General features: G+C 44.3%; 1 protein-coding gene across 2 annotated transcripts in view; it reads right to left on the reverse strand.

The window, feature by feature from the left end:
* LOC109906225 (sushi, von Willebrand factor type A, EGF and pentraxin domain-containing protein 1) overlaps positions 1-21833 on the reverse strand; it is a 155671-nt gene that overhangs the window by 55821 nt on the left and 78017 nt on the right. For both annotated transcript variants that reach the window (XM_031791921.1, XM_031791920.1), the window contains exons 9-20: positions 21508-21637; positions 19984-20091; positions 14821-14952; positions 13459-13650; positions 12061-12182; positions 11847-11952; positions 11142-11351; positions 10484-10720; positions 9348-9509; positions 7409-7570; positions 6814-6975; positions 1989-2077 (exon numbers count right to left, since the gene is read on the reverse strand). In XM_031791921.1, coding sequence (XP_031647781.1) covers positions 1989-2077; positions 6814-6975; positions 7409-7570; positions 9348-9509; positions 10484-10720; positions 11142-11351; positions 11847-11952; positions 12061-12182; positions 13459-13650; positions 14821-14952; positions 19984-20091; positions 21508-21637 — 1812 coding nt within the window. The remainder of the gene's footprint in view (positions 1-1988; positions 2078-6813; positions 6976-7408; positions 7571-9347; positions 9510-10483; positions 10721-11141; positions 11352-11846; positions 11953-12060; positions 12183-13458; positions 13651-14820; positions 14953-19983; positions 20092-21507; positions 21638-21833) is intronic.

Here is a 21833-nt window from a genome sequence, read left to right on the forward strand (position 1 = left end):
ATGGCAGGAAGCTTGGCCCCAGTGCCTTACGGTCGGATGCCGAGCAGTTGCCATACCAGGCGATGGTACAACCGGTCAGTATACTCTCGATAGTGCAGCTGTAGAACCTTTTGAGGATCTGGGGACCCATGACAAATCTTTTCAGTCTCCTGAGGGGGAATAGTGGTTGTTGTGCCCTCTTCACGACTGTCTTGGTGTGTTTGGACCATAATAGTTGGTGATGTGGACACCAAGGAACTTGAAGCTCTCAACCCGCACTGCTATTCTCTTATTTATTTAATTAACTTATTTCAGTAATTTGAGATTGGGTTTTCAGTATAGTTGTCTAATGATGGTGGGGCATATTATTCTGTTTTCATGTTACTCCTGAATTTAAGTGTATTTTAAACAGAGCTAAGGTTTACTTTGAAGTGCAAAGTGTAGGAATAGGCCTACAGGTGAAATCCGTCAGGAGAGGACATGTTAAATAATGTATGAATAAACGTACACAATGTAAATATGTGTGTCAAAACACTGTTGAGGCAGAACTTGTTCCAACGATCAGGCAGAACTTGTTCCAACGATCAGGCAGAGCTTGTTCCAACGATCAGGCAGAGCTTGTTCCAACGATCAGGCAGAGCTTGTTCCAACGATCAGGCAGAACTTGTTCCAACGATCAGGCAGAGCTTGTTCCAACGATCAGGCAGAACTTGTTCCAACGATCAGGCAGAGCTTGTTCCAACGATCAGGCAGAGCTTGTTCCAACGAGCAGGCAGAACTTGTTCCAACGATCAGGCAGAGCTTGTTCCAACGATCAGGCAGAGCTTGTTCCAACGATCAGGCAGAGCTTGTTCCAACGATCAGGCAGAGCTTGTTCCAACGATCAGGCAGAGCTTGTTCCAACGATCAGGCAGAGCTTGTTCCAACGATCAGGCAGAGCTTGTTCCAACGATCAGGCAGAGCTTGTTCCAACGATCAGGCAGAGCTTGTTCCAACGATCAGGCAGAGCTTGTTCCAACGATCAGGCAGAGCTTGTTCCAACGATCAGGCAGAGCTTGTTCCAACGATCAGGCAGAACTTGTTCCAACGATCAGGCAGAACTTGTTTTTAAGAGTATATTCAAGGAAGTTAACTCTCCTGAAATTTCCCGGGGAGGAACTTGATTATTTACAAATCACACAGTCTTTATATACTTCATCTACACAGAGCTGTTTTACCCCTCCAAGGGGGAGGCCAGCTTACAAAAGAGATAAGATCATTGGCTCCACTTCCTTAGAAAAAATAATAAAAACAAGAACCAGTTCTAACCAGTTCTCACAGCCTATGTGTCTAAGATAGGGGCTGATTGATAAGGCCTTTAGAGCCCAAACAGACAAGGGAAGAGTTTAGCCTGGCTGGCTGTAAGTGTCTCAGAGATAAGGAGACAGTAATAAATCACTCCTATGTGTGGTACTGGATGTAAAGAGGTTACTGGACAGCTGTGGAAAATGCTCAGTTGAATAGTATTATTCAACTCAAGCATTTACACAGCATTAGACTTTGTTCCAACAATCTTAAAAGCATTTTTTTATGGGTGGGTGTCCCTAGCATTGCCAAAAGACAAAGAGCTGTGACTGGATCAGTGGTTCACCAATCAGGGCCTTAGCAACAGTAACAAGGGGAGATGTGTAGTGAAACTAGGGTGCGCGTGCCCTGGGTAAATAATGTTTTGGAGGAGGAGAACATTTCTTTGTGACCATCAGGTGACTTCTCCAGGACAAACTGGGAATTAGACAAAAACTTCCAGGGGACCATGACGCAACATTCCAAGCACATCCTAAAACGTTGTCGGGAACGGCCCTGGGACAAACCGGGAACTAGACAAAACCTCCAGGGGACCATGACACAACATCCTGACAACTTTAGGCGACCATTTCGTGACGTCCCAGGGACGTCCTAGTGACTCATTATTGTTTGCAGGGTAACCCCTTGAGGTCTCTTGAGGACATAGGTCAGTCAGTCAGTCTCACCTGGCTGCTAGCCTGGTAGTCCTGGGATACCACCACTTCTGGGGCTGATGTCACACTCTGCTCTTTGGGCAGGAAACTAGAGCCAAAACCTGACAGAGGGGATGGAGAGAGGGAGAGAGGGAGAAAGGGAGAGTGAGAGGGGGGGAGACAGAGAGGAGGAGAGATAGATGGAGAGAGAGAGAGACAGAGAGAGAGAGAGAGAGAGAGAGAAAGAAAGACAGAATTGGCCGAGAGAAAAAAGAGAGAGGGTTTCATTAAGCTCATATCTATTCTACAGCCACAACCTTTATTTTGTAGGGTATTTCATTCTCCAGTAGTCACATGTCTAAGACATTTCCATTCTCCAGTAGTCACATGTCTAAGACATTTTCATTCTCCAGTAGTCACATGTCTAAGACATTTCCATTCTCCAGTAGTCACATGTCTAAGACATTTCCATTCTCCAGTAGTCACATGTCTAAGACATTTTCATTCTCCAGTAGTCACATGTCTAAGACATTTCCATTCTCCAGTAGTCACATGGATAAGACATTTCCATTCTCCAGTAGTCCATGTCTAAGACATTTCCATTCCAGTAGTCACATGTCTAAGACATTTCCATTCTCCAGTAGTCACATGTCTAAGACATTTCCATTCTCCAGTAGTCACATGTCTAAGACATTTCCATTCTCCAGTAGTCACATGTCTAAGACATTTCCATTCTCCAGTAGTCACATGTCTAAGACATTTCCATTCTCCAGTAGTCACATGTCTAAGACATTTCCATTCTCCAGTAGTCACATGTCTAAGACATTTCCATTCTCCAGTAGTCACATGTCTAAGACATTTCCATTCTCCAGTAGTCACATGTCTAAGACATTTCCATTCTCCAGTAGTCACATGTCTAAGACATTTCCATTCTCCAGTAGTCACATGTCTAAGACATTTCCATTCTCCAGTAGTCACATGTCTAAGACATTTCCATTCTCCAGTAGTCACATGTCTAAGACATTTCCATTCTCCAGTAGTCACATGTCTAAGACATTCCATTCTCCAGTAGTCACATGTCTAAGACATTTCCATTCTCCAGTAGTCACATGTCTAAGACATTTCCATTCTCCAGTAGTCACATGTCTAAGACATTTCCATTCTCCAGTAGTCACATGTCTAAGACATTTCCATTCTCCAGTAGTCACATGTCTAAGACATTTCCATTCTCCAGTAGTCACATGTCTAAGACATTTCCATTCTCCAGTAGTCACATGTCTAAGACATTTCCATTCTCCAGTAGTCACATGTCTAAGACATTTCCATTCTCCAGTAGTCACATGTCTAAGACATTTCCATTCTCCAGTAGTCACATGTCTAAGACATTTCCATTCTCCAGTAGTCACATGTCTAAGACATTTCCATTCTCCAGTAGTCACATGTCTAAGACATTTCCATTCTCCAGTAGTCACATGTCTAAGACATTTCCATTCTCCAGTAGTCACATGTCTAAGACATTTCCATTCTCCAGTAGTCACATGTCTAAGACATTTCCATTCTCCAGTAGTCACATGTCTAAGACATTTCCATTCTCCAGTAGTCACATGTCTAAGACATTTCCATTCTCCAGTAGTCACATGTCTAAGACATTTCCATTCTCCAGTAGTCACATGTCTAAGACATTTCCATTCTCCAGTAGTCACATGTCTAAGACATTTCCATTCTCCAGTAGTCACATGTCTAAGACATTTCCATTCTCCAGTAGTCACATGTCTAAGACATTTCCATTCTCCAGTAGTCACATGTCTAAGACATTTCCATTCTCCAGTAGTCACATGTCTAAGACATTTCCATTCTCCAGTAGTCACATGTCTAAGACATTTCCATTCTCCAGTAGTCACATGTCTAAGACATTTCCATTCTCCAGTAGTCACATGTCTAAGACATTTCCATTCTCCAGTAGTCACATGTCTAAGACATTTCCATTCTCCAGTAGTCACATGTCTAAGACATTTCCATTCTCCAGTAGTCACATGTCTAAGACATTTCCATTCTCCAGTAGTCACATGTCTAAGACATTTCCATTCTCCAGTAGTCACATGTCTAAGACATTTCCATTCTCCAGTAGTCACATGTCTAAGACATTTCCATTCTCCAGTAGTCACATGGATAAGACATTTCCATTCTCCAGTAGTCACATGTCTAAGACATTTCCATTCTCCAGTAGTCACATGTCTAAGACATTTCCATTCTCCAGTAGTCACATGTCTAAGACATTTCCATTCTCCAGTAGTCACATGTCTAAGACATTTCCATTCTCCAGTAGTCACATGTCTAAGACATTTCCATTCTCCAGTAGTCACATGTCTAAGACATTTCCATTCTCCAGTAGTCACATGTCTAAGACATTTCCATTCTCCAGTAGTCACATGTCTAAGACATTTCCATTCTCCAGTAGTCACATGTCTAAGACATTTCCATTCTCCAGTAGTCACATGTCTAAGACATTTCCATTCTCCAGTAGTCACATGTCTAAGACATTTCCATTCTCCAGTAGTCACATGTCTAAGACATTTCCATTCTCCAGTAGTCACATGTCTAAGACATTTCCATTCTCCAGTAGTCACATGTCTAAGACATTTCCATTCTCCAGTAGTCACATGTCTAAGACATTTCCATTCTCCAGTAGTCACATGTCTAAGACATTTCCATTCTCCAGTAGTCACATGTCTAAGACATTTCCATTCTCCAGTAGTCACATGTCTAAGACATTTCCATTCTCCAGTAGTCACATGTCTAAGGCATTTCCATTCTCCAGTAGTCACATGTCTAAGACATTTCCATTCTCCAGTAGTCACATGTCTAAGACATTTCCATTCTCCAGTAGTCACATGTCTAAGACATTTCCATTCTCCAGTAGTCACATGTCTAAGACATTTCCATTCTCCAGTAGTCACATGTCTAAGACATTTTCATTCTCCAGTAGTCACATGTCTAAGACATTTCCATTCTCCAGTAGTCACATGTCTAAGACATTTCCATTCTCCAGTAGTCACATGTCTAAGACATTTCCATTCTCCAGTAATCACATGTCTAAGACATTTCCATTCTCCAGTAATCACATGTCTAAGACATTTCCATTCTCCAGTAGTCAAATGTCTAATACATTTCCATTCTTTCCTGAGCCTTTATCAAAATCCCTTTTCCATTCAGTGGCCAAGTCTCAAACAATATTGTATGTCTACGGTCTCAAATAAAGCTCTGTTACCAGTCTAGTGTCATTTTGACCAGAGCCATGTGTCAGTAGTCCTATGAGGAATAGGATGGCATTACAGATGCAGACTCAGGTCAAAGGTTGGGCACTATAGGGGAAAAGGGTGTCATGAATACACTATAATTCAGTTCAAACTTAATTTTCACCAGAGGAACATTTGGTTGCATATATACTGTATGAGCAATAAGGAATATGGTGTAATTCAGTAAATACATTCAGCCAGTGTAGTGTAACAGTAGGGTGTGATGTGAAACTCAGCCAGTGTAGTGTAACAGTAGCGTGTGATGTGAAACTCAGCCAGTGTAGTGTAACAGTAGGGTGTGATGTGAAACTCAGCCAGTGTAGTGTAACAGTAGCGTGTGATGTGAAACTCAGCCAGTGTAGTGTAACAGTAGGGTGTGATGTGAAACTCAGCCAGTGTAGTGTAATAGTAGGGTGTGATGTGAAACTCAGCCAGTGTAGTGTAATAGTAGGGTGTGATGTGAAACTCAGCCAGTGTAGTGTAACAGTAGTGTGTGATGTGAAACTCAGCCAGTGTAGTGTAATAGTAGGGTGTGATGTGAAACTCAGCCAGTGTAGTGTAACAGTAGGGTGTGATGTGAAACTCAGCCAGTGTAGTGTAACAGTAGGGTGTGATGTGAAACTCAGCCAGTGTAGTGTAATAGTAGGGTGTGATGTGAAACTCAGACAGTGTAGTGTAATAGTAGGGTGTGATGTGAAACTCAGCCAGTGTAGTGTAACAGTAGGGTGTGATGTGAAACTCAGCCAGTGTAGTGTAACAGTAGGGTGTGATATGAAACTCAGCCAGTGTAGTGTAATAGTAGGGTGTGATGTGAAACTCAGCCAGTGTAGTGTAATAGTAGGGTGTGATGTGAAACTCAGCCAGTGTAGTGTAACAGTAAGGTGTGATATGAAACTCAGCCAGTGTAGTGTAACAGTAGGGTGTGATGTGAAACTCAGCCAGTGTAGTGTAACAGTAGGGTGTGATGTGAAACTCAGCCAGTGTAGTGTAACAGTAGGGTGTGATGTGAAACTCAGCCAGTGTAGTGTAACAGTAGGGTGTGATGTGAAACTCAGCCAGTGTAGTGTAACAGTAAGGTGTGATATGAAACTCAGCCAGTGTAGTGTAACAGTAGGGTGTGATGTGAAACTCAGCCAGTGTAGTGTAACAGTAGGGTGTGATGTGAAACTCAGCCAGTGTAGTGTAACAGTAGGGTGTGATGTGAAACTCAGCCAGTGTAGTGTAACAGTAGGGTGTGATGTGAAACTCAGCCAGTGTAGTGTAACAGTAGGATGTGACGTGAAACTCAGCCAGTGTAGTGTAATAGTAGGGTGTGATGTGAAACTCAGCCAGTGTAGTGTAATAGTAGGGTGTGATGTGAAACTCAGCCAGTGTAGTGTAACAGTAAGGTATGATATGAAACTCAGCCAGTGTAGTGTAACAGTAGGGTGTGATATGAAACTCAGCCAGTGTAGTGTAACAGTAGGGTGTGATGTGAAACTCAGCCAGTGTAGTGTAACAGTAGGGTATGATGTGAAACTCAGCCAGTGTAGTGTAACAGTAGGGTGTGATGTGAAACTCACTTGAGCAGTGTTGTATGGCAGTGGCCCCGGTGATTGTGGTGGTGCCATAGAAAGGGCAGGCGAGGCAGTAGGAGCGGCCGTGGTCGGGTTGGTAGTAGTCTCTGGGGCAGGGGTAGCAGGGGACCAACCCTGTTCTAGAGAAATGACCTGCCAAACAAGGAACTGGAGGGGAAGGGGAGATGGGAGACAGTTAGTCAGTGTCACACATGAAAGTAAGCTCAGTAATCATATTTTTATGCATAGTAAGTGAGTTCAGTCATAATAGTAATTGAGTTCAGTCACAGTGTCATGTCTGTGATTTCCCCTCCCCTCTTTTATTTTATTTAACTAGGCAAGTCAGTTAATAACAAATTCTTATTTACAGTGACGGCCTACCCCGGCCAAACCTACCCCGGCCAGACGCTGGGGCAATTGTGCGCCGCCTTATGGGCCTCCCGATCACGGCCGGATGTGTTTCAGCCTGGATTCGAACCAGGGACTGTAGTGACGCCTCTTACACTGAGATGCAGTACCTTAGACCGCTGCCTCTTCACAGGGTCAGTGGTGTGTTCAGAGTCTGAGTACTGTATAGTTTCTGTCTCTCTCTCTAACTCACCTCCACACTCAGACATCTCCCTTGCCCCGCTGGTGACGGTGGAGGTCTCATCCGGACAGACCAGACACTCTCTGGACCCAAACCCAGGCTGGTAGTGCCCCAGTGGGCACGACTCACACGTCTCCAGTCCGTTCACAGAGTAACCTCCAGGCCTGCACTGCTCTGAAAACACACACAGAAACACATACACTATAAACATATCACAGTAAAGAGGTCATTGAGTTTTTGCCTTCAGGATATTGTAGAAATGGTGCCACCTGCTCATGATGAATAGAGTTGATGATACAGTATTTTAGGACCCAACATTTTTCCTGGTCAGTTCTGACAAGGTACTGAGACCCAGAGTTTTTTTCCAAGTCAGATCACTTGGTCAGAAAAACTCCAGGCCTATGCACAGTATAACCAATGTATGAGGACCTTGTACATGTCTTTTACCTCTGGAGGGTTACAGCATTTACCTCTGGACGGTTACAGTGTTTTACCTCTGGAGGGTTACAGTGTTTTACCTCTGGAGGGTTACAGTGTTTTACCTCTGGAAGGTTACAGTGTTTTACCTCTGGAGGGTTAAAGTGTTTTACCTCTGGACGGTTACAGTGTTTTACCTCTGGAGGGTAACAGTGTTTTACCTCTGGAGGGTTACAGCATTTACCTCTGGAGGGTTACAGGGTTTTACCTCTGGAGGGTTACAAGGTTTTACCTCTGGAGGGTTACAGTGTTTTACCTCTGGAAGGTTACAGTGTTTACCTCTGGAAGGTTACAGTGTTTTACCTCCGGAAGGTTACAGTGTTTACCTCTGGAAGGTTACAGTGTTTTACCTCTGGAAGGTTACAGTGTTTTACCTCTGGAGGGTTACAAGGTTTTACCTCTGGAGGGTTACAGTGTTTTACCTCTGGAGGGTTACAGTGTTTTACCTCTGGAAGGTTTCAGTGTTTACCTCTGGAAGGTTACAGTGTTTTACCTCTGGAAGGTTACAGTGTTTACCTGTGGAAGGTTACAGTGTTTTACCTCTGGAAGGTTACAGTGTTTTACCTCTGGAAGGTTACAGTGTTTTACCTCTGGAGGGTTACAAGGTTTTACCTCTGGAGGGTTACAAGGTTTTACCTCTGGAGGGTTACACGGTTTTACCTCTGGAGGGTAACAGTGTTTTACCTCTGGAGGGTTACAGTGTTTTACCTCTGGAGGGTTACAGTGTTTTACCTCTGGAGGGTTACAGTGTTTTACCTCTGGAGGGTTACAGTGTTTTACCTCTGGAGGGTAACAGTGTTTTACCTCTGGAGGGTTACAGTGTTTTAACTCTGGAAGGTTACAGTGTTTTACCTCTGGAGGGTAACAGTGTTTTACCTCTGGAGGGTTACAGTGTTTTACCTCTGGAGGGTAACAGTGTTTTACCTCTGGAGGGTAACAGTGTTTTACCTCTGGAGGGTTACAGTGTTTTACCTCTGGAGGGTTACAGTGTTTTACCTCTGGAGGGTAACAGTGTTTTACCTCTGGAAGGTTACAGTGTTTTACCTCTGGAAGGTTACAGTGTTTTACCTCTGGAAGGTTACAGTGTTTTACCTCTGGAGGGTTACAAGGTTTTACCTCTGGAGGGTTACAGTGTTTTACCTCTGGAGGGTTACAGTGTTTTACCTCTGGAGGGTTACAGTGTTTTACCTCTGGAAGGTTACAGTGTTTTACCTCTGGAGGGTTACAGTGTTTTACCTCTGGAGGGTAACAGTGCTTTACCTCTGGAGGGTTACAGTGTTTTACCTCTGGAAGGTTACAGTGTTTTACCTCTGGAGGGTTACAGTGTTTTACCTCTGGAGGGTAACAGTGTTTTACCTCTGGAGGGTTACAGTGTTTTACCTCTGGAGGGTTACAGTGTTTTACCTCTGGAGGGTTACAGTGTTTACCTCTGGAAGGTTACAGTGTTTTACCTCTGGAAGGTTACAGTGTTTACCTTTACACTGGTCCTGGCTGCGTGCGTGGAGGTAGGCTGTGGAGGATCCATCAGGACAGGTCTTACACTCCATCTGACCCTCCTGTTCCTGGAAGGACCCCAGCCAGCAGCTCTCACACTCTGCATACTCCAGGGAGTAGTAGGTTCCCACTGGACACTGGACTGGAACACACAGAATACATAACCACATATAATCAGCTACATTACCACACATAACCAGAAATATTTACACATTACCACACATATTACACATTACCACACATAACCAGACATATTTACACATTACCACACATTGCCAGACATATTTACACATTACCACACATTGCCAGACATACTTACACATTGCCACACATAGCCAGACATATTCACACATAGCCAGACATATTTACACATTGCCAGACATATTTACACATTGCCACACATTGCCAGACATATTTACACATTGCCACACATTGCCAGACATATTTACACATTACCACACATAACCGTACATGTTTACACATTGGCACACATAGCCAGATATATTTCCACGTTACCACACATAGCCAGACATATTTACACATTACCACACATAACCGTACATGTTTACACATTGGCACACATAGCCAGACATATTTACACATTGCCACACATAGCCAGACATATTTACACATTACCACACATAGCCAGACATATTTACATATTTCCACACATAGCCAGACATATTTACACATTACCACACCTAGCCAGACATATTTACACATTGCCACACATAGCCAGACATATTTATTAATTACCACACATAGCCAGACATATTTCCACATTACCACACATAGCCAGACATATTTACATATTTCCACACAGAGCCAGACATATTTACATATTTCCACACAGAGCCAGACATATTTACACATTACCACACATAGCCAGACATATTTACACATTACCACACATAACTAGAGAGTAGTAGATCCCCACCTGGACACTGGACTGAGGCACACAGCAACCCATATGGACACTCATCCGTTAATTAATTTATCCATCCATCCATCAATCCATTCATTCATTCATTAATACTCTATGTGGACACTGTGAACCTGGAGACCATGCTAAAGATATATTCTGTTACTGTGTGTATCTCATGGCCCACTACTCACCACACATCCTCCCCTTCAGTACAGACCCAGGTCGGCAGAACAGAGAGGCCCTCTTGCTCTCCAGGGACTTGGGGTCAGCCACCACAATCATCTCCGAAGACACGTGATATGACGACAGAGGCTGCTTGGCCAGCGTCCGCTTCAGCCGATTGGTCAGCTGCTCCAGGGTCCGCAACAGGCGCTTCTGATTGGCTACCTCCACCGAGTCATTCCTGGACGAGGGCAACGGGATGCTTGCTGGGAGAATGGGCACAGCTCAAAGGACGGGACTCGAACGACAACAACAACAACACTCAATTCTAAATTCGTCCCGACTCCCCTCTAGGCCAGGGCTATTCAATGGCTATGCAATTCCGACCCTCTAAGGCCAAATTATCTGGTAGTTAAATGATCAATTAACGTAGTTGATTGGCCAAAGACTTCACTCCCAGACTCCCATAATGAATATAATTCATTATGTCTACCCTGGTTGCTCTGAAACAACTTTATTTGAAGTGCTTCCCAATGGGCAGAAAAGTGTAAGTCCATCAGGCATTATGTGAGCACATCCAAAGAAACTTGCCAGGTGCAAAATATACCGGCATACTGTCATATGCTTAGTAACATGAACATGAGTGTGTTCACACGGGTATGATGACAGTCCCTCCACCATAGCTACCTGTGATGTTGAAGAAGATCTGTATCTTTTGGTCTCTGGTGGGGCCGGCGATCTTACGGTGCCTCTTGGCGCGGTAATGGGAGGTTCCCGTCCTGCCGGTACCGTCCTGTTGCATAGGAGTTCTCTGGCTGTCCGTGGCAAAGCCTGTATCGAAGTAGGCATAGTCCTGACCACTCTGGGGTCCCCAGTTACTGCCCCATCCTCCTGGACCTGGGAGACAGGAGGCAGAGGGGAGACAGAGGGGAGACAGAGGGGAGACAAAGGGGAGGCAGAGGGGAGACAGAGGGAAGAAAGAGGGGAGACAGAGGGGAGGCAGAGGGGAGACAAAGGGGAGGCAGAGGGGAGACAGATGGGCGACAGAGGGGAGACAGAGGGGAAGAAGAGGGGAGGGGGAGGGAAAGAGAGGGAGGGGGAGGGAGAGGGAGAGGGAGAGGGGGAGGGCAAGGGGGGTTGGGAGAGCAGAGAGAGAGGGAGAGAGGGGAAGGGGTGAAGGAAGAGGGGGGGTGGGTTATAGGGCAAATACATTCATGTCGAGGCTCTACTGCTTGTACAGTACAATCTTATAGTTGGGGCAAGGAGTTTTTACAGGCAACATGACCTGTCCAGGAATAAAAAATCTGGGCCGTTCGTATAACCTATAACAAGGTCACATGATCACATGGTCAGGGAAAACTCCTGGCCCAATTGTAATTGAAAAGGTCTTACCGATGGCGAATCCATTCTCATAGTCGTAGTTGTACTCCAGACAGTGGCCCTGTGACATCACATCTAACTTGCAGGCAACATCATCATTACTGCAGATGGTCGGGAGCTATGGATACAGTTGAGAGAGAAAGGAAACATTTTGTGTGTGTGTGTGTGTGTGTGGTGTGTGGTGTGTGTGTGTGGTGTGTGTGTGTGTGTACTCCTGTGTTCTCACCATGTCTCCTAGTTTAGTGCTGAACTCCCCGGTGAAGGACTTGACCAAATCCAGGTCATCACAGCGAGAGGCTTTGAACAGCATCTCAAAGGGCTTAATCCCATGGTTGGCAATACGGTTCACTGAGATAGAGGGACAGGACATACAGACAAACACACACGATTTCATTTCAATGATGAATAGCATGCATGTACAGCTATTGTAACGGTAATATAAGAGGTGGCAAGAGAGGATGCGACTAAATACGAAGTCTTTTTATCACTGGTACTATTTTCACAATCATGTGGTGAACCTTCAAAACTCTTTGTACAAAACTCCAAACTGGTAACACTAGTAAACCAGCCAGTCTTACATTTAAAACCTTTCATTGTGCATTCCTTTTGTTTTACGACATCTTAACCCCAAATAAAAGTTTAATGTGAAATTTAATGAGTACGTTGGTTTAATCACCAAAACACAATATAATGACATCTTCCATATTAAGTCATTTTAACAACCAGTTAATCCAATAGCAAATTTAAGAAACATGATTCAAAATTGCCCTTTAATGTAGTTTGCAACAGTACTGTAAATTACAATACATGACACTGTTTTCACATTAGGCACGACCCATTCTAATTGATCCATTTATAGGTGTGATCATTGAAGACATCTTTCACAATGTGATCAAATGAAAGAAACGTAATGTTTAGCAGCCACTAGTTTGCATTAAGTCTGTCTCATCGAAATCGCAGTAAATGTCCTCATTGGTCATACTTTAGCTTCTCATTGACATCACAGTAAATGTCCTCATTGGTCATACTTTAGCTTCTCATTGACATCACAGTAAATGTCCTCATTGGTCATACTTTAGCTTCTCATTGACATCACAGTAAATGTCCTCATTGGTCATACTTTAGCTTCTCATTGACATCGCAGTAAATGTCCTCATTGGTCATACTTTAGCTTCTCATTGACATCACAGTAAATGTCCTCATTGCTCATACTTTAGCTTCTCATTGACATCACAGTAAATGTCCTCATTGTTCATGCACCTGGGGATCAACCTTTCGGCACGGCGAATCCAAGCCTGACATTCTGTAGGTATGACATCGTTGCATATCTCATTCATGGCCTGAAGTAGGGTGATACGCTCATGGGGATGGCAATCATACATCTTAGAGGTCTGAAACAATGGGTTTTGTACTGAGTTGTGAAAATTGACCACATACTGGTGAAAATTGACCACATACTTGTGAAAATTGCACCAAAGTGATGAAAAAGAAAGCAGCCAAAGAAAATGTCCTGCAGGTGTCTGTCCCAAATGGCAGCCATACCCAAAGACCAGGGTTCAAAGTAGTGCACTATATAGTGAACAGGGTTCCATTTGGGATGCAGCCTATGACTAAGGTCACTCACAGGAGCAGTCGGGTCTGTCGGGCGAGTGTGGCGGCTCCCACACTCCGTTGTTAGCACAGAAGTAGCTGTGGACGTCCTGCTGTGTGAAGCTGTATCCGTCTTTACAGTACAGAGTACAGTTGACCCCGTCCTCCTCTTCTGAACAGGAGAACTCCCCATTCACTGGGACGAAGGGCTGTTCACATGTAGACCCTGGAATATAACAGAGACACGCAGAGCTTCATCGGTAATGTAGTTATGGGGCTGGCTGAATTCTATTAAATAAAAGACATATTGTATTTATTTTGTGTGCACCCAGTCTCTACATTGATAGGTAATGTAGTACAATATGGAGAAAGGAAAGTGGATATCAAATGGGAAGTACAGAACCAAACAATTGATTTGAGATTTCATCCTATTCCAAAATAGTGAAGCTCTGCTTCAACCAAATAAAAACATATATTAAATATGACATAAATACATGAACATTAAAACAAATCCCGTAGTTGAAGGAAGATCTAAGTGCTTGTGGTGTACAGGCCTACCTTGTAAAGCCACAACACAGCAAAGATAGATATGTACAGAATAAACTAGTAAACTCTAGAATACTCTGGTCATCTCTAGTAAACTCTGGTCATTTCTAGTATACTCTAGTATACTCTAGAATACATTGGTCATCTCTAGTAAACTGGTTAACTCTAGTATACTCTAGTATACTCTAGAATATATTGGTCATCTCTAGTAAACTCTGGTCAAATCTAGTATACTCTAGTAAAGTCTGGTCAACTCTGGTCAACGAGCAAATTCTAGTAAACTCTGGTCAACGCTAGTCTACTCTGGTCAACTCTAGTCTACTCTGGTCAGCTCTAGTCTACTCTGGTCAGCTCTAGTCTACTCTGGTCAGCTCTAGTCTACTCTGGTCAGCTCTAGTCTACTCTAGTCTACTCTGGTCAATTCTAGTCTACTCTGGTCAACTCTAGTACACTCTGGTCAACTCTAGTACACTCTGGTCAACTCTAGTACACTCTGGTCAACTCTGGTCAACTCTAGTACACTCTGGTCAACTCTGGTCAACTCTAGTACACTCTGGTCAACCCTAGTACACTCTGGTCAACTCTAGTACACTCTGGTCAACCCTAGTACACTCTGGTCAATCCTAGTACACTCTGGTCAACCCTAGTACACTCTGGTCAACCCTAGTACACTCTGGTCAACCATAGTACACTCAGGTCAACCCTAGTACACTCAGGTCAACCCTAGTACACTCTGGTCAACTCTAGTCTACTCTGGTCAACTCTAGTCTACTCTGGTCAACTCTAGTCTACTCTACTCTGGTCATCTCTACTATGCTCTAGTAAACTCTAGTAAACTCCTTCCTTTTACCTTGTACAGTGATGGTGAGGTGGCAGGTGCGGTTGTTGCCTGCCTGATCCGTAGCTGTGTAGCTCACCACCGTCTCTCCGACAGGGAATAGAGAGCCTGGTGTGTGCGTGGTGGACACACTCAGACGCCCACCTGAGAAGGGTACACAACACACAAAAACAATAACTAACACTTATATATGCAGACCGTCTCTGGGACATTGAAGCAGAGACAAACTCTGTACCAACTATGTACTTTGGTTTTCTTATCCTTCGTTGGATCATGGGTTTAAATCCCGGGTTTAACCCTCGAAAGTCAAATGTCATTGTAACTGCTGCTCCCGAGTGGCGCAATGGTCTAAGGCACTGCATCTCAGTGCTAGAGGCGTCACTACAGACCTTGGTTCGATTCCAGGCTGTATCACAATCAGCCGTGATTGGGAGACCCATAGGGCGGTGCACAATAGGCCGTCATTGTAAATAAGAATTTGTTCTCAGCTGACATACCTAGTTACATAAAGGTTAAATGAAAATAAAACACAAAATAAATCATGTTTAAAAGACACCTAGATAAAGTACAGTATTTTAATAGCCCTGCAGAGAGCAGTGGTGGGTCAGTTACCATAGATGGGCAGAATGAGTCCTGGTTAACCACAACAGTTATACAAAGGCAAGGCATGTTGAGACATGTTGGAACGGCTGGTCTCTCTCTCAGAGCATCACATGGTATCAGAATAAAGAATATCATCATCATCTGGGCAGACTGGGGGTATTTGCTATCGTCTGGATAAATTAATAGATGGAGGGATTGATGAAGGGATGGATGGATTAAAGAGAGAAAGAGAGAGAGAAAAAGAAAGATACTGTCCTAGGCACAAAGACACAAAGACACACACACACACACACCGTCCCCAGGGGAATCCTTGTACTACAGCAGTTTACTGATTCACCAAGTCAAGGGCTTGATGATTAGTAGACAAGTTGAATCATGTGTGCTAGCTCTGGAATAGATCAAATACATGGAACTGCTGGGGGCCCCGAGGAGAGGGTTGAGAACCACTGGTCTAGATACAGACACAGCAGAGTAGAGGTGAACCACTGGTCTAGATACAGACACAGCAGAGTAGAGGTGAACCACTGGTCTAGACACAGACACAGTGGAGTAGAGTAGAACCGCTGTTCTAGACACGGACACAGTAGAGTAGAGGAGAACCACTGGTCTAACAGACACAGTAGAGTAGAGTAGAGTAGAACCACTGGTCTGGACACAGACACAGTAGAGTAGAGTAGAACCACTGGTCTAGACACAGACACAGTAGAGTAGAGTAGAACCACTGGTCTAGACACAGGCACAGTAGAGTAGAGTAGAACCACTGGTCTAGACACAGACACAGTAGAGTAGAGAAGAACCACTGGTCTAGACACAGACACAGTAGAGTAGAGGAGAACCACTGGTCTAACAGACACAGTAGAGTAGAGCAGAACCACTGGTCTAGACACAGACACAGTAGAGTAGAGTAGAACCACTGGTCTAGACATAGACACAGTAGAGTAGAGTAGAACCACTGATCTAGACACAGACAATGTAGAGTAGAGCAGAACCACTGGTCTAGACACAGACACAGTAGAGTAGAGCAGAACCACTGGTCTAGACACAGTAGAGTAGAGGAGTACCACTGATCTAGATACAGACACAGTAGAGTAGTGGAGAGCCACTGGTCTAGACACGGACACAGTAGAGTAGAGGTGAACCACTGGTCTAGACACAGACACAGTAGAGTAGAGGTGAACCACTGGTCTAGACACAGACACAGTAGAGTAGAGGTGAACCACTGGTCTAACAGACACAGTAGAGTAGAGGTGAACCACTGGTCTAGACAAAGACACAGTAGAGTAGAGGTGAACCACTGATCTAGACACAGACACAGTAGAGTAGAGGTGAACCACTGGTCTAACAGACACAGTAGAGTAGAGGTGAACCACTGTTCTAGACACAGACACAGTAGAGTAGAGGAGAACCACTGGTCTAGACACAGACACAGTAGAGTAGAGTAGAACCACTGGTCTAGACACAGACACAGTAGAGTAGAGGTGAACCACTGGTCTAGACACAGACACAGTAGAGTAGAGTAGAACCACTGTTCTAGATACAGACACAGTAGAGTAGAGTAGAACCACTGATCTAACAGACACAGTACAGTAGAGGTGAACCACTGGTCTAGACACAGACACAGTAGAGTAGAACCACTGTTCTAGATACAGACACAGTAGAGTAGAGGAGAACAACTGGTCTAGACACAGACACAGTAGAGTAGAGGAGAACCACTGATCTAGCTACAGACACAGTAGAGTAGAACCACTGGTCTAGACACAGACACAGTAGAGTAGAGCAGAACCACTGGTCTAGACACGGACACAGTAGAGTAGAGTAGAACCACTGGTCTAGACACAGACACAGTAGAGTAGAGGAGAACCACTGGTCTAACAGACACAGTAGAGTAGAGGTGAACCACTGGTCTAGACACAAACACAGTAGAGTAGAGCAGAACCACTGGTCTAGACACAGACACAGTAGAGTAGAGGTGAACCACTGGTCTAGACACAGACACAGTAGAGTAGAGGTGAACCACTGATCTAGACACAGACACAGTAGAGTAGAGGAGAACCACTGTTCTAGATACAGACACAGTAGAGTAGAGGAGAACAACTGGTCTAGACACAGACACAGTAGAGTAGAGGAGAACCACTGATCTAGATACAGACACAGTAGAGTAGAACCACTGGTCTAGACACAGACACAGTAGAGTAGAACCACTGGTCTAGATACAGACACAGTAGAGTAGAGCAGAACCACTGGTCTAGACACAGACACAGTAGAGTAGAGGTGAACCACTGATCTAGACACAGACACAGTAGAGTAGAGGTGAACCACTGATCTAGACACAGACACAGTAGAGTAGTGGAGAACCACTGGTCTAGACACAGACACAGTAGAGTAGTGGAGAGCCACTGGTCTAGACACAGACACAGTAGAGTAGAGGAGAACCACTGGTCTAATAGACACAGTAGAGTAGAGGTGAACCACTGGTCTAGACACAGACACAGTAGAGTAGAGGTGAACCACTGGTCTAGACACAGACACAGTAGAGTAGAGTAGAACCACTGATCTAACAGACACAGTACAGTAGAGGTGAAGCACTGGTCTAGACACAGACACAGTAGAGTAGAACCACTGTTCTAGATACAGACACAGTAGAGTAGAGGAGAACCACTGGTCTAGACACAGACACAGTAGAGTAGAACCACTGTTCTAGATACAGACACAGTAGAGTAGAGGAGAACCACTGGTCTAGACACAGACACAGTAGAGTAGAACCACTGGTCTAACAGACACAGTACAGTAGAGGTGAACCACTGGTCTAGACACAGACACGGTAGAGTAGAGTAGAACCACTGGTCTAACAGACACAGTAGAGTAGAACCACTGGTCTAGACACAGTAGAGTAGAGGTGAACCACTGATCTAGATACAGACACAGTAGAGTAGAGGTGAACCACTGGTCTAACAGACACAGTACAGTAGAGTAGAACCACTGGTCTAGACACAGACACGGTAGAGTAGAGTAGAACCACTGATCTAGATACAGACACAGTAGAGTAGAACCACTGGTCTAGACACAGTAGAGTAGAGGTGAACCACTGATCTAGATACAGACACAGTAGAGTAGAGCTGTTTTTATTTCATCCAGGCTGACATGTCTGGCTGAGTGGTGTCCTGGCCGTGTCTCCCCTGCCAGGCACTCAGTCTCCAACTAAATATAACCCAGGCAGCACCAGGGACCAGGGCGTGTGTGTGTGTGCGTGTGCGTGTGGGAATCAGGGCGTGGGCCTGATGGAAAAACAAAGCATGCTGACGTTGGAGTAATGTCCGAGTGACGTCGTCTCGCCGCCTTGGTTAAAAACCACAACTTGGTTATTTCTGTTTGCTGTTGATGGCATATCGTGTGTGGACCTTGGCAGGAAGGTAGTGTGTGTGTGTGTGTGTGTGTGTGTGTGTGTGTGTGTGTGTGTGTGTGTGTGTGTGTGTGTGTGTGTGTGTGTGTGTGCGTGCGTGCGTGCGCGTGTGCGTGTGTGTGCATGAGCTCAAATATTTAGTCTCTACTGTGTATGTGCTTGTGCTTGAGTGCATGCATGTGTATCTGTCTGACTGAGTGTGTGTATCTGTCTGTCTGAATGTATCGGTCTGACTGAGTGTGTGGATCTGTCTGTCTGAATGTGTGTATCTGTCTGTCTGAGTGTGTGTATCTGTCTGACTGACTGTATATCTTTCTGACTGAGTGTGTGAGTTCCCAGCAGGCCAGCAGCAGTGATGATGACAGGTTAGAGCCCTATAGAGAGTTATGGTGATGTTTCTGTCACCAGGGCTGCTGTTTGGGGATGTTCTGTCTGTTTGTCTGTCTGAGAGATTCAGTATTACCCTATGATGTGTGTGTGTGTGTGTGTGTGTCTGTGTGTGTCTGTGTGTTTCTGTGTGTTTCTGTGTGTTTCTGTGTGTTTCTGTGTGTTTGTGTGTCTGTGTGTCTGTGTGCGTCTCTGTGTGTCTGTGTGCGCGCGTGCGCGTGTGTGTGTGCGCTTGTGTTTAAGCAAGACCCTGTGTCTGCATACTGAGTGAGGTCATCCAACTCACTGAAACATAGCTGAGGTCTGATATCCTGTCTATACATTACTGTTCCTGACTCAGCTGTTTACTGACACACACACACACACACACTCACACTTACTTACTGCATACTGAAACATAGCTGAGGTCTGATATCCTGTCTAATACATTACTGTTCCTGACTCAGCTGTTTACTGACACACACACACACACACATAAACACTTCATTTCTGCATACAGAAACATGAGCTCTGCAGTGTCTCTGTCAGCAAGTCTGTGGGTCAGCCAGCCAGAGAGGTCCAGTACTAACATCACCCTTTGACGTGTGTATATGTGTGTACAGTATATGTATGTATGTATGTATGTATGTATGTATGTATGTATGTATGTATGTATGTCTGTATGTATGTATGTATGTATGTATGTCTGTATGTATGTATGTATGTGAGAGAGAGAGAGAGAGAGAGAGAGAGAGAGAGAGAGAGAGAGAGAGAAAGGAAGAGGTGCAGTCTGGGATACCACACACCTGAGTTGTCGGAAAACTGTGGCACCTCCCAGGAGACGGCCGCCTGTGTGTCTGTGGCCTGGAAAGTGGGCGGTGACCTGCACCTGTCAATCACAGGGGGCTCCGTATCTAGAAAGGAACACCATCGCTGTTGTTAGGGAGACGACAAAGCTTGACCATGACAACCAACAATCTCCAGCTGAATGTTAACTAATTGGACTGATTTAGAGTTGAGCACTATTGCTATAGTGGGATTTATATCAGCATATTAGTATACAGGTAGTAGTATTCCTACAATCGGATAACAATATAGTGTAACCCTATGGTAAAGTAGGGTATGTTATGCTCTTCATTTTAGTGGTATGTGTTAAGCATGTGTGTCTAATGAAAAGCCACTGCGTTCCTTCATTATAGCATATGGAAATATTCGGGGCTACAACAGTGCTTTCCCCCTTGGTTTCTGAGAGTATTAAGTGCATGACACTGGACACCCTTCTTTTCCACACTTTGCACACTTGAGTTTGCCACCTGTGACTACTGTGTAGACTTGTTATTGAGCTTTTATCCAAAGGGACTACTGCATGTGGCAGTCCACGCAGGATCCAAACCCACAACTCTGGAGTTCTAAGCACCGCACTCCCACTAACTGAGTCATTGGAAATAGGAACTACCAGAAGTATTTCCTGATAACGGAACCTGACCAGGAGAAACTCTGGGCGCTACTTAAAAGATACAGTATGACTAGAGCCTGTAGGCTATAACTGGGCCTGGAGTTTTTCACGGTCAGGTCATGAGGTCAGGAAAACTTAGGGTCCTGATCGCAATCACCCGTTTCACATTGGTATTGCTGTGATGTGCTTGTGATGTTGGTTGGGATATGGTTACAATAAGGTGGTGTTATGGTTACGATGTGTTGGTGAAATGTGATTTGTGGATGTAATATATGGTTGTGATATGTGGTTGTGATATGTGGTTGTGATATGTGGTTGTGATATGTGGTTGTGATATATATGGTTGTGATATATGGTTGTGATATATGGTTGTGATATGTGGTTGTGATATGTGGTTGTGATATGTGGTTGTAATATGTGGTTGTGATATGTGGTTGTGATATATATGGTTGTGATATATGGTTGTGATATATGGTTGTGATATGTGGTTGTGATATGTGGTTGTGATATGTGGTTGTAATATGTGGTTGTGATATGTGGTTGTGATATATATGGTTGTGATATATGGTTGTGATATGTGGTTGTGATATGTGGTTGTGATATGTGGTTGTAATATGATGGTTGGTTGTGATATGTGGTTGTGATATATATGGCTGTGATATATGGCTGTGATATGTGGTTGTGATATGTGGTTGTGATCTGATGGTTGGTTGTGATGTGGTTGTGATATGTGGTTGTGATATGTGGTTGTGATATATGGCTGTGATATATGGCTGTGATATATGGCTGTGATATGTGGTTGTGATATGTGGTTGTGATCTGATGGTTGGTTGTGATGTGGTTGTGATATGTGGTGGTTGCGACCTGATCTCACCTATGACAGTGACAGTGAAGGTGCAGTTAGCCTGGTTCCCAGCACGGTCTGTCGCTGTATAGATGATCTTCTCCTCTCCTATAGGGAACAGCTGGGGAGGGGTGTACACAGGCTTCACCTGGACCAGGACCTAGAGGGCAAATGTCACAGATGACTGTTAGGAGTATTATTCATCATCTCTCATTGATTCCTTCACAGGATTAGTCATGTAAAGGATTCTTCCTTCCTTGAGAGTTTTTCCCTTGTTCCTTGACACTACTGCTTGGTCTTGGTTGCTTGGGGCTTTAGGTTTGAGTTGATGTTCTGCACCTTGTTGCTCTTGGTTT

The sequence above is a fragment of the Oncorhynchus kisutch genome, linkage group LG16, assembly GCF_002021735.2.
Source record: "Oncorhynchus kisutch isolate 150728-3 linkage group LG16, Okis_V2, whole genome shotgun sequence".
NCBI lineage: Eukaryota > Metazoa > Chordata > Actinopteri > Salmoniformes > Salmonidae > Oncorhynchus > Oncorhynchus kisutch.